Source organism: Girardinichthys multiradiatus, chromosome 14 (genome assembly GCF_021462225.1).
Source record: "Girardinichthys multiradiatus isolate DD_20200921_A chromosome 14, DD_fGirMul_XY1, whole genome shotgun sequence".
Classification (NCBI taxonomy): Eukaryota; Metazoa; Chordata; class Actinopteri; order Cyprinodontiformes; family Goodeidae; genus Girardinichthys; species Girardinichthys multiradiatus.
In genome coordinates, this window is record NC_061807.1 from 42,856,000 (window position 1) to 42,867,964 (window position 11,965).

General features: G+C 40.1%; 1 protein-coding gene across 1 annotated transcript; it reads right to left on the bottom strand.

Moving 5' to 3' along the window:
* Nucleotides 1-3,632: 3,632 nt before the first annotated feature.
* paqr9 (progestin and adipoQ receptor family member 9) lies at nt 3,633-9,876 on the bottom strand. Its single transcript, XM_047386913.1, has one exon. It carries the CDS (start codon nt 8,914-8,916, stop codon nt 7,771-7,773), a length of 1,146 nt encoding a protein of 381 aa, XP_047242869.1. The 5' UTR covers nt 8,917-9,876; the 3' UTR covers nt 3,633-7,770.
* Between the last annotated feature and the right edge of the window lie 2,089 nt (nt 9,877-11,965).

Here is an 11,965-nt window from a genome sequence, read left to right on the forward strand (position 1 = left end):
ATGTGGATTTCATTTCTTCTCCTTTTCATAGATTTTTAGATTTACCAGTGAAAGGAAAATAATACTAGTCTCTTAAAAATTTTAACAAAAGTTGTTTTTACACCAGTGACTCAGCTTCCTTAGTCAGAACTCAGTGATTGCTTAGTTAAATTCCAATGGATGCAAATGACTGTTATTAATTTTTAGATTTCTCAGAAGGATTCATAGATTTTTTGATTTCTTAGAAGGATAGTAGTATCATTTGATTTGTTTTTCTGTGTCTGTATCTGTGTTTATTTTCTATGTGATTGTATTGTAATTGTATGTACAGCGCTTTGAGTGTCTCGTTACTGAAAAGCGCTATAAATAAATAAACTTACCTTACCTTACCTTACCTTTACCTGCTCAAAGCTGGTACAGAAAAACCCTAAAAGACCTGCAACCAAAGGTGGTTCTACAGAATACTTACTCAGGGGAGATGAAGACAAATGCCAGCCACACTTTATAGTTTGTTTTATTGTAAAGCATTTAAAATCTTGTATTCTTTTCCTTCCACATCTCAATTCTGCACTATTTTGTGTTGGTCTGTCACATCCAATCCCAATAAAATGCAGTGAAATGTGGATGTTATGTGACAAAACATGGAAAGATTCATGAGGTAGGGATACTTTTACAAGGCTCTGTAAATAACACCAAGAAACTGAGCTGTTGCTGGCAGGAGAATATGGTGAAAACAAATACATTCATCACCACCATCCTCTTTCATTTCTCATTCATTCTTAATAATTTGACATCAGATATTTTAACTCATGTTACTAACATCAGTCTGCTGTTCTGGTTTTACCTTATGCTGAGTTGTCCAAAGAGATCTATCAGTATCCATGGCTGGAAATGTTTGACCAGGAATGTGATTGACGTCCTGTCCAGAGAGAGCTACATGGCGCTGGACATGTTGCTTCCCATCACAGGCTGATCAGCTTCAGCAGAGGCCTTCCACAAATGAACCCCCATGTTGTTCCTCAGGAACTAACACACCTTCTCTGATTATGTTCTTATAAAGGATATTGCAAAGATGAAGCAGCAAAACCAAATGATTTTAGGATGACACTTATTGCTCAGGCGTGAGTCTAGGTTGTTGTGGTAGCCCTTGAAGCTTTATTCAAATCGGTCTGTGGTGTCAAGTCACCATTTTGTTCTTCCACACCACTGCAGAAGAGGAACTGTCTGACCTGCAGGGTACCGATTAAACAATGAGGTTTTTTAAAGAGAGAAGTGGATGAGTCTCTGTGTTGTGGTGTTATAGTTCCTCACGTTTCCTATTGATTTCTGCTGGATTTGTATTTCACAGTTTAACACAATTGTAAAAGACATTTTAGTTCCATTCATCATGTTTACTAACTGTGTAATTAGATTTTGTCCTTCCAACATCCTTGCCTTGTTCAGTGCCATGTTTCCTACTGATAGCAGACATAGCTCCTGGCTAAGGATCTTCTCACTGAAGGTCATGTTTTACATGATGTTTGTTTGCAGCTTAAGACAGAGGGATTGGAAAAAGCCAGTGTAAAGGGAGGAGTGGAGTTTGTCATAAAAAGCCAGCTGCATGTGATGCACACATGCATGATGCTGCTCAAGGTCCAGTTCACCTACAGGACATATCCAGAAATAAATAATCCACCAGCCTGAGAGGAAAGAAGGAAGAACTGCACTTGCAAATCAGCACAAAGAAAGGACTTTCATGTGAGCACATTTGAATTATTCAAAACTGTGCACCTACATATAGTTCAGGCAAAAAGATGTCATATGACCATGACCTGGTGGATTGATCCAGCTAAACCAACATAATTCCCCGTAGGAACTCAGATGTTCAAAACAGCAACAAACTTAACAGACTGCTAATATCCCCTAACACAGTGTTGTATCGTTCTGAAATGAACATTTGCAGTTTCAGTTCATTTAAACTGCTGAAGTTGGCTAAAACAGAATACATCTGACTGGCTGTTAGCTTCAACCAGTCTAGGAATTTATTTAATATCCAACAAGATCATAGAATACCTTCACAGAACCAAATTTGTCAGGTTTCACACAACAAGAACAGGAATAATTTTGGAGCATCCAGAAAAGACCTGAGTGGAGCTGCCTGAGGATGGAGCCTGCAGTGGAAGCTTCTTAGTAAATCTACAAGTACAGAAGTTCTCACAGGTTTGCAAAGCCCTGTAAAAAATATTACCCACCTATAATGTGACATGTACCCTGCACATATTCCCTAGAAAGCAAATAAATCTGTTGGAGGGCAAAATGTAAAAAAAATAAAAGCTGAAATGTCCATACATGTGCACACCCTTTAACTAAGATGTTAATGTCTTCCTCAGTAGAAGTCTGTCAGCGTCCTACATATTGAGTTGGCAATATTTGTCCACTATGCTTTGTAAAAGTTCTCCAGATCTGTCAGTATGAGGACATCTGTTGTCCACAGGTATACACAAGTGATCGAACAGGCTTTCTGTCAGATTTTCTTCAGAACTCTGGCTCCAGGTCATCCTAAAACTAGACGTCTCTTCTGAGGAACTCAGTCGGTTTGGATATATGCTTTGATTCACTGACCCTAAAATACAAACTCTATTTATCTTCAGGTCTCTAGCCTGAGGCTTTTGGTTCAGAACTCACTGGCATTTTGAAACAGTTCATGATTTTATTCACCTTGATAAAAGGGAAGTAACCCCAGAGCATGATGCTGCCACCACCATATTTCACTATGAGCATTGTGTCCTTTTAGTAATGTGCATTGTTGTTTTTGTAGCAAACATACCTTTAGGAACTGTGGCCTAAACATTCAAATCTTGGTTCATCACACAATCATACATTCTCCCACAAGGTTTGGGGAGATTTAAGCCAGAACACGATTCTGTCTTTCAACCCACGAAGAACACAGCCGACTGCTGTCACATTTAGAACAAACCCAGTACTTCACAGAAGTTACTGCAGCTCCTTTAGTATTACTACAGGCCTCTAGGCAGCCTCCCTGACCAGTTTCTGTCCTGGTCTCTTCATTTAGGAGAAACATCCAGTATTTGTAAGGTCCCTCCTGCTGATACTTATTTTACTATGACTCTGATACTCTATAACCTCTCTGCAACCTATGGGTTTAGCTAAAGGTTAAGAAAAATCCTACTGGGACACTTTAATCTTATTGTAGGATAATCGTTTTCCTTTTAATTGGTGTTAGCAATGCACCAAGGAGTGTTTACGATCTCTAAGTGTTTAAATTGGATCAAAGGTACACACATATGCAACTAGGTTATTGCTGTTGTTTTATTTTTGACAATTTTCCATCAAACAGATTTGTTTGTTTTCCAACTGAATTTTGCAGAATATTTGTAACATTAAAGGTTGAAAAGGTTTGGAAATGATTGATCATGGTCTTTAGTTTACATCTCAAAACCCTGAAACTTAAAGAGGTGTGTGTATACATTAGAGCACCACTGTACAGAACAAATGAGGCTGGCTGGAATTTCATTGCTTTAAAAAAACTCACTCATTCACTCATTGCATTTATTTATATTAAATTTGAACTCCTTCTCTGAAATATTAGTATAATGGAAGATGCACAGGTAGACATCAACACTAAACAAACGTTCAAATAAAAACACAACAACAGTTATCTATGTCATTTATTGAAAACAACTTAAATGATAAGTAATAGTGCTATTTAATAAATGAGTTAACATGATTTTTACAGCAATAGCCAACACTGTGCATTATCCCCTCCCTCGCTAGTAATTCATAATTAAATGCATGTCTAAATAATGCATTAGAGTCACTCTTGAGTACATCACTAAGTAAGATAAAGTGGTCTGACACTAACATTCACATACTGCTTAAACATTAATGGATTCGATGAAGAGGAGGGAATAAAGGGTTTCAGTGATGCTTGCACTCAGTCACAGAATGATGACACAGATGTTGTTTTGAGGTAGATACATCGCTTCAACATCAGCTGCACATCTGATGAATCCCTCTGGCTACCTGTTAAATATTAATAGTTAACCTGATATGTGTTGACATAATACAGTACCTCTGAGTTGTTTTCTAACACCTCGTTTCCACATGTTCAAGTCAGTGACATCAGATGACATTATGATTCTTCCTGATAAATTTAAACAATTGAAGCACAGCAAAGTAATGTATGTAATTTTAGCTAGCAGTTTGAGGCCTTTTGCGCTCTCAGTGAAAATTAAATACCAGTGCAAGAAAAATGGAGCTAAGAATACTGTCAACACTGATACCGTGCAGGGCTTCCTATACAAATGAATGGACTGGCTGCTAAAATGTATGCATTTAAATCAAACACACTGTTGGAATTTTTTGGTAACTGAACGATTATCAGTCATATACAAACTTAGCAACCCTGCTTTCAAACACACTATGGTGGCAGGCACCTTGGGCCATTATTGTCACCATGTGTTGTTGAAAGAGCGTTGCTACCAGGTGTGGAAAAAAGGCAATTGTATAATTAACTAAAATTCTGCCCTTTATTGACTATTTAGATATTCAAAACATTCCAAACGTCCCTTATATCCCTTATAGAAAACACAAATGTGTGTGAAAACGAGGCATGAAAACATTTTTTCTGAGCTTTGCAGAAGTTTTACAGTGCACTATAACACTTAGTTTTTAAACTAACAGCATCCATTTTTTAAATGTTCTTATGTTCAAGTGATTGCAATATGTGCAGAGTTCTACACATAATTTCTAGATTTAAACAAACATCAACCAACATCAGCACTACACTATGTAAGATACTGTTAACAGGATATAGAAGAATTACCAATAATGGAACAGCATCTGTGAATATATGACAGAAAAGACATACATTCCATCTTTAACCACGCAGACAGTCCTAGTTTGTGTTTTGGGAGAAAATAGATCCAGTTTTCACTTCCAGTGTTACTGAGTGTTTTCGGACACTTCAGCAGAATAAGCTACCTCCAGACGGAGAACATTGGAAACATGTCGACTTTTTTCAGAAGGTAGAACATGTAGAATTTACTAAACAGAACCAGACATGCAGTTGAATGTCACAACAGAAAATGGTTGCAGATCACGTTTGTGAGATGTGAAACACCTCATGCTTCACATTTAGAAAGTGCAGAGGAGGAATTAATGAAGAGATATAATAATAAAACTTATAAGTAAACCTGTTACCTGTTCCTTTAGGAGACTTAAAGTAGTCGTTTTTTAAACGTGAACGCAAGGCTATGAATATAAGCACGCTAGCTGTTAGCTTACAGAGCTAACTCTACACATTGGCTCTCTTTCCAGCTTTGTCATCAACATAAATGGATGCAATTTTGGACAACCAATCCCACACCTGGAGAACTAAATAAAACTCTGAATGCTTTAAAACAAGATGGACTCAGAACACAATCTTTCAGCAGAGAAACATTGGTAGCAGCAAGGCCTAGCCAATTTCATAGCAGTTACAAAGAGGTGCCTTCAGTGTCTGCTAAAGTGAGGTTAGCATTTAAGTTTCCTAATATCACAGCATAAGATCACACCAGTATCATTTGCAAATCATCCAGGTGAGCATCTGCCTGAAAATATGAGTCCAGTCAGCAACAAACATGGCTCTATTCACTCATTTTGTATGAGCTACAGATGTTTGACATGACGACTGTGGCGATGACTGATTCTCTGAGCTGTCTTTCAAATGCAGTTAAAAGCAGGGTTGTATGGAGAATTTATAACTAGTTAATGTCTTACCTGCAGTAGATAAATCATTCACAGACTATGACAATACCTGGATAAGATAGAATAATGGCTAGTCACGGTATCAACCACACCAGTATGGATTTCTATCATTTTAAAACATCTCCATAAAGTTTCACAGCAGTTTATGCTAACCTTGCTTTTGCAATGGAGGTTCATTTACATACAAATGTAGAACTCTTTACAATAAAGACTAGAATAGGCTGCAGTCCATACACATAGAAAACTATTTTGCAAAACGGAATGTAAAGGTGAAAGCGATGTAAAAATGAATAAAGTGTTAACTTGTGGTTGACTGTGGATGAGTGCATAGAGTAGTCGTCCTGCAATCAGACAGTTGTGGGTTTGATTCTAGCTTCCACATGTTGATATGCCCCTGGGCAAGGCACTTAACAACAAGTTGCCTACCGATCTTTGTATCTGTGTGATTGGGTAAATATTATAGTGTAAAGTGCTTTGAGTAATTGGTACAACTAGAAAAGCACAATAAAAATGTGTGATCAATGTCCATTTGACCATAGATGGCTGTAATAGTTTTAATATTTATTTTTTCACACCACATTACTATTAACCAGATAGGCTCCTCGCATTGTTTTTCAAAAGAATTTCATTGGTTAAGACTGGGGATTCCACAGCCTTTATTGTGAATAAGTACAGATATCTATGTAAGTAACAAAATAAGGTCTTAGAAAATAGTGTTGAACCCCCATAAAGTTTTGGACTGCAGTTGTTTAACATGGGCGGAAATCAGTTTTGGTCTGGACCCAAACAAAGCTGAGGTCAGTAAAGGAAACATCTACAGCAGACAAGATAATAACCAATGATACATTCTCCAGACAACAGCACTTAAAGAATCATCCCTGAACTCTGAACTACCCCTTCAGGTTTCTGCCAATGAAGGGCAACAAATACAACCATTTCCAACAACCACTTTTCCAAACAACTAATTCTAAATTGGAGATTGTTGTAAATCACATAGTAAAAAAAGCTCAGTGTACAGCTACCTCCGTGTATTTTTTGTTCAACAGACATAGGAAAGACAACCTTAAATTTATTCTAAACAACATCAGAGTGGGTGATGAGTAAAAGAGGAGAAGACGTCTACGTAAAGACACAGAGTGGTGTCTAACTGTGATTAAAAGACAGCATACAAACAGCCAATGCATTAAATGCAATGAATATGTTTCACATCTAAATAAGCCAATGACTTATCAGCAGGACATCATAATATTCTTGTCAAATGCAACACATCCATTTAGTTTTGAACGTGTGCATGGCTTTTTTAAGACAGGGCTAGTCTGACTGCCCCCTCTGAAAGTGCTTCATTATAAGAGTCATATGAGGTCTCAGCTGTTTGTGTAGTTGCCTTTAAGGCCATGCAACTTCCTGCTGCAGGGCTCAAGAGAGAGGAAACAAGACAGACTAAGACATCCTGAAAGCCACAGGAGTAGCTAACCGACGTCGTAATAAAGAAATGGTTTAGCAAGACAATATAGGTTCCACTAAATTAAAAGCTGAGAATAATCAAGGACATAGTATAGCATGAGTGGAACCGAAAGTGCGACAAAAGAATGGACTTCACCAGAAAAATTAGGAGAAAGGTCCAGCCCACTGACAACATCACCAAAATGTTACCATAAACTCTAACTAGAGTTCCTGCAGGAAACAAATCCCAACATTTATCCTCAAGTGTCCAGCCCACAGAGGTAGTTATTATCCTCACTAGTTAGACACCCTGTTGGAACATGCTGAAGCTGCTCTGGGGAATAAAACTGGCAAGGACATTCAATATCCACTCAACAAGACAGCTTCCCTGTGGTTAGCCCAGAAATAATCCTTTCATCTCCTCCTGTCCTCAGTTTCTCCGTATGAAAGCTTCATAATGGGCCCAGATGGGCTCAGATTATATGAGAGACATGGAATCAAATGGGCAATATTGTTTTCTTGTGCAGGTCTTATTAAGGCATGGCTTTGTAGGCATGTGCAAATAATCTTTGACATTAACAAAGAAAGACTTCTCTTGGATTAGGTGACTTTCATGTGTTTCATTGAATGCTCCTTCTTTAGTTGGTCTCTCTGAGGGCCGTAGATACAGTTTGCACGCCAGGAGAAACACAGGATGATTGAGACAATGGTGGTCTGGAGGAGGAGCATCAGTCCGTAGGTGGAAGCAATGGTAGGTCCAGGTAGGCGGGAGAGCGTTGTGGGGGGCAAGAGGAAATCAGGATTGAGCAGGATGGCCCTCACCTCAGCCTGGATCATGTGAAGCTCGTCAAGGATGGACAAAAATGTGCAGCAGTGAAACCACTGGTGGCTGTGGCCCCAGATGTCAAAACATCCCGGGGCCAGCCTTTCGGGGAACTTGCTGATGTTAAACAGGGCCGACACAAGCAGCCAGAGAGAGTGGCGATAAAAGAAGCTGGGCATGGTGGTGGAGGCAGCAAAGGAGGATGAGGTGGTGGAGTAAGGCGATCTGGTGAGGACGCGGTAAAAGACAGGTGTAGAAGAGATGAGGAATGGCAGTAGGAAAACCAGGGTCCGTATGATGTACCGATGCTCCCTCCACCTCTGGCGAGTGTTGCAGCAGGATAAGATGCATATGATTGCTATAATACATGCACAGGGCATGTAGTAGGTGTCAAAGAACAGGTTGAAGAAAGATGTTATAATCCCTTTATGCTCATGGTTTAGGTTCAAATCGGAGCTGTTCCGGTCTCCTTTCTCCACTATCCCTGCCCGAGGATGAATGTAATAGTAGTACGCCAGTGATGAGCCAACTGTGTAGGCGCTGATGGTGCCATAATCAACAAAGAAGCAAACCTCCCTTACAACCAGAGACATTGAGTTCAATAGGTGGGCCATGCTGCTGGCCATGAGCAAAAAAAAGACCCCAATAAAGTAGTTCCACATTGGATAAAAGAATGGGGCATTGGCATCAGGCGCACCATCCCAACCAAACACCTCCACAAAGTAGTAAGCAAAAATAAAAATGGGCAGGAAGTGTGTCCAGAAGTTGCCTGTTTCATTGGTGGGCCTGAATGCTGACAACAAGCAGTCCCTCAGTCTGTAGTTTGGGAAGCGGTAGCCTGTCAGGATGAAGCTTTCCGTAACACGAGGGGGTACATCAGTGTGGCTCAGCAGAGGCAACGGTTGATCACAGTTCAGAAGCATGATGAGGTAAGAGTATTTTGCACTCCCAAATAATAACAGCCAAAAAACTTTATGTTTTACTGCTTTGCGGTTCTTGGTACTGCTGATCACAGCATGTTACGATCTGTTGGTTATAAGCTGGTAAGGCATCTACAGCCTGCAGAGGTTCAAAGGGACAGCTCAGTCCAGCTCCTTTAGGATCATTGATTCCAGCATCGAGCGCAGGCCTCATGAGTTCAAGGCAAATTCAAAAACCAGAGTATTATTCCAGAGACAGAATGGCAAGGGGTGTGCAATGCCCGGCACACACAGCCCTATAGCTTGGTTCACTTCCCCTTTGATCCCCTCGTTGACCCCCTCAGAGTATTATAAAAGGTCATCAAAAGATCCAGCTTATGTAAAGCTTATCTTGTTGTGGCTCCTGTTCTGTTGCATAGGACTTCTACTGATGAGTCTCTTTTTTTATCAGGTGCACATTCACCTGTTCTGTTATGCATAGTTTTTCGGCAAAAAATAAAGTTCCCTTATTGCAGGACTGTCCTACAAAGTTGAGCAGCACATCAGCAGCTGTCTGATGGATTCAGGAGGAATGTCCCAGAGATGCGTCCATTGAGCTCTGCAGTATGTAGCTCAAACTGGCCATTAGCAGTAGAAACGGCTTCCTCAGGCTTCTATTATTTTTCTACGTCTTCATGGTCCTTGGGCTTGTGTCCATATCCGACTTTTAATTCATTTAGCCCAACTGACATTGCAGCGCACAGTGCTGCAGAGAGAAATAACCGCATGATTGCGGGAGAAGACGCTATGCCCCGGTGTGAAGTCCTTCATGCCGCAGAGAGACTCCTGAAAGTACCGTTAATACGTTGTGTAAATCCCTGCCCGGGGCTGGCACGCCGACTCCAGCGCAGTGCCCCGTGAGGATGACGGTAGCCGGCATTTCAGTATAAACGGACAGATACCAGCATTTACAAAAGCAACCACAATGCGCTTCCTGCGGATTTTTCAAAATAAAACGCAGAAAGTGGGATGTAACGTTGCAGAGGTCATGTTGCCCCTGGACACTTTCCAGCTACACTTTCCAAAGTAATACGATCCAGATTTTGAATAAAGCTTTTTTAAGACCAAATATAGTCATTTCCATTTTGTCAAGGTTAAGGTGTAAAAGTTGCAGGACATCCATAATTTTGTGTCTTTTAGACAAGCTTCTAAATTACCTAATGGTTTCTGAAGCAATAGTTTCAGACTTCTTGTTTGCTCTAAATCCTGAATCATCAGTTATTTTGAGTGAACAAGAATTTGCTTTCGGACCACTTGTTCTACAATTTTATTCAGGTTAACTTTAATATCACCTGTAATGTCAAATTGACTAACATGAAGAAATGACACAATACATTAAAATAATACTAACATAAACTGTTAGAAATCAGTTGTGTTTAACGTTCACTGTGTTGACTGGCAGCAGGAGCTCAGTGCTGATAGTCCGGTCAGATCTCTACCGGACTAGCTCGCCCCACCGCCGGTAGGGCTGGCGAGGCAAGCCGGGAGTTACTACGGTGGGAGCGGAAAACTCCGAACACGTCGGAGCACGTTTGAAATTAAGCGATGTCTTGATAAATCAAGCAGATTTTTCACGTCTACACAGTTATATTCCCGCACTAAAACATTGTAAAAGTTCATTTGTATCACAGAAAGTGTAATTTTTCACAGTTTACTCACAGCTTTTGCCACTGTGGTCCACCATGGCTGCCCCTGTTTGACCAAACCGCTTCGACCTGCAATGAATCATGGGAAAAGATGGACCACGAAGGATACTCACAACGCATTCTTCAAATAGGGCAAAAGAAGGACACATTTGTCTGCTGCATTTGACAGACCTTCCGCTCCGCGTTGTGACGTCATCGGCCCGCAAGTACGCACTTGGAAGGATCCAGCCCCTGAATTGGGACACACCCTCGGCCTGCACATGGATCCTCCTTCTTCCTGTATATTGACCAATAGGAGAGGAGCTGGAGAGAAGAAGGCAGCCCCCCTCATTTGCATAATGAAGCAGAAATGCATACGGTAAAGGAAAAAGAGAGACGAGGAAATGTCAAAAGAACAAAGGCATGTGTAAGGAAAAGGAAAAAGAAAATATATATATTTCTGCTTTTATTTTTAATTATGTCAGGATCGGTCCTCCATAATAAATACCATACACAGCAATTAAATGGTTTATGTGCTGCGTCATTATGAATGAATGAATGAATGAATGAATGAATGAATGAATGAATGAATGAATGAATGAATGGCTTCATTGTGTCAATGATAGCAGGCTACAGAAAAATTAGGAGTGCTGCTCCTTCAGTGCATGTCACATTCAGACAATACTTACGTGCACAATATGTATATCCAATAATTACTAAACAAAATAAAACATAAATGCAATACAATTATAATCATATAAATAAAATTAGACACAGTAGACATAATTATGTTTTATGTGTATTTGCAGCTACAATGGCTCTAGGAAAAAAAATTGTTCCTGAATCTCAATGATGCAGTGTTGTCAAGATTGGGCAAAGAGCAACCAATGATTTTTTTTCCCTGCAGTGAGAATCATATTCTGCAGGGACGTTTTTCTACTGCTGTGCAGCTCTCATACCACACAGACAAGCAGGACATCAGGATGCTCTCTACTGCAGAGAGGCTGAAGGACACCAGGAGCGTCTTCTTCAAGTTGTTTCTTTGTAGCGGTCTTACAAAATACAGACACTGTTGGACCTTCTTAATGCGGTGGTGTTAGCAGTCCAGGACAGATTGTCAGAAATGTAGACCCACAGGTACTTGAAGGTCTGGACCCTCATCACGCTGACGCCATTAATCAACAGAAGAGCCGGGTCCACTTCCTCCTGAAGTCCAGGATCAGGTCCTTTGTCTTTGTTGTGTTCAGTTGTAAATTATATCGTAAATTATTGCCTCAGAAAAAGTCATCTTCTGACTTAACCGTGTACAGTTTACCTTCTCTTTGTAGGTTTGAAAACTGATTTACTGACCAGGCTAGTTACCTATAGCAATCCAAGCCAATAAAAAT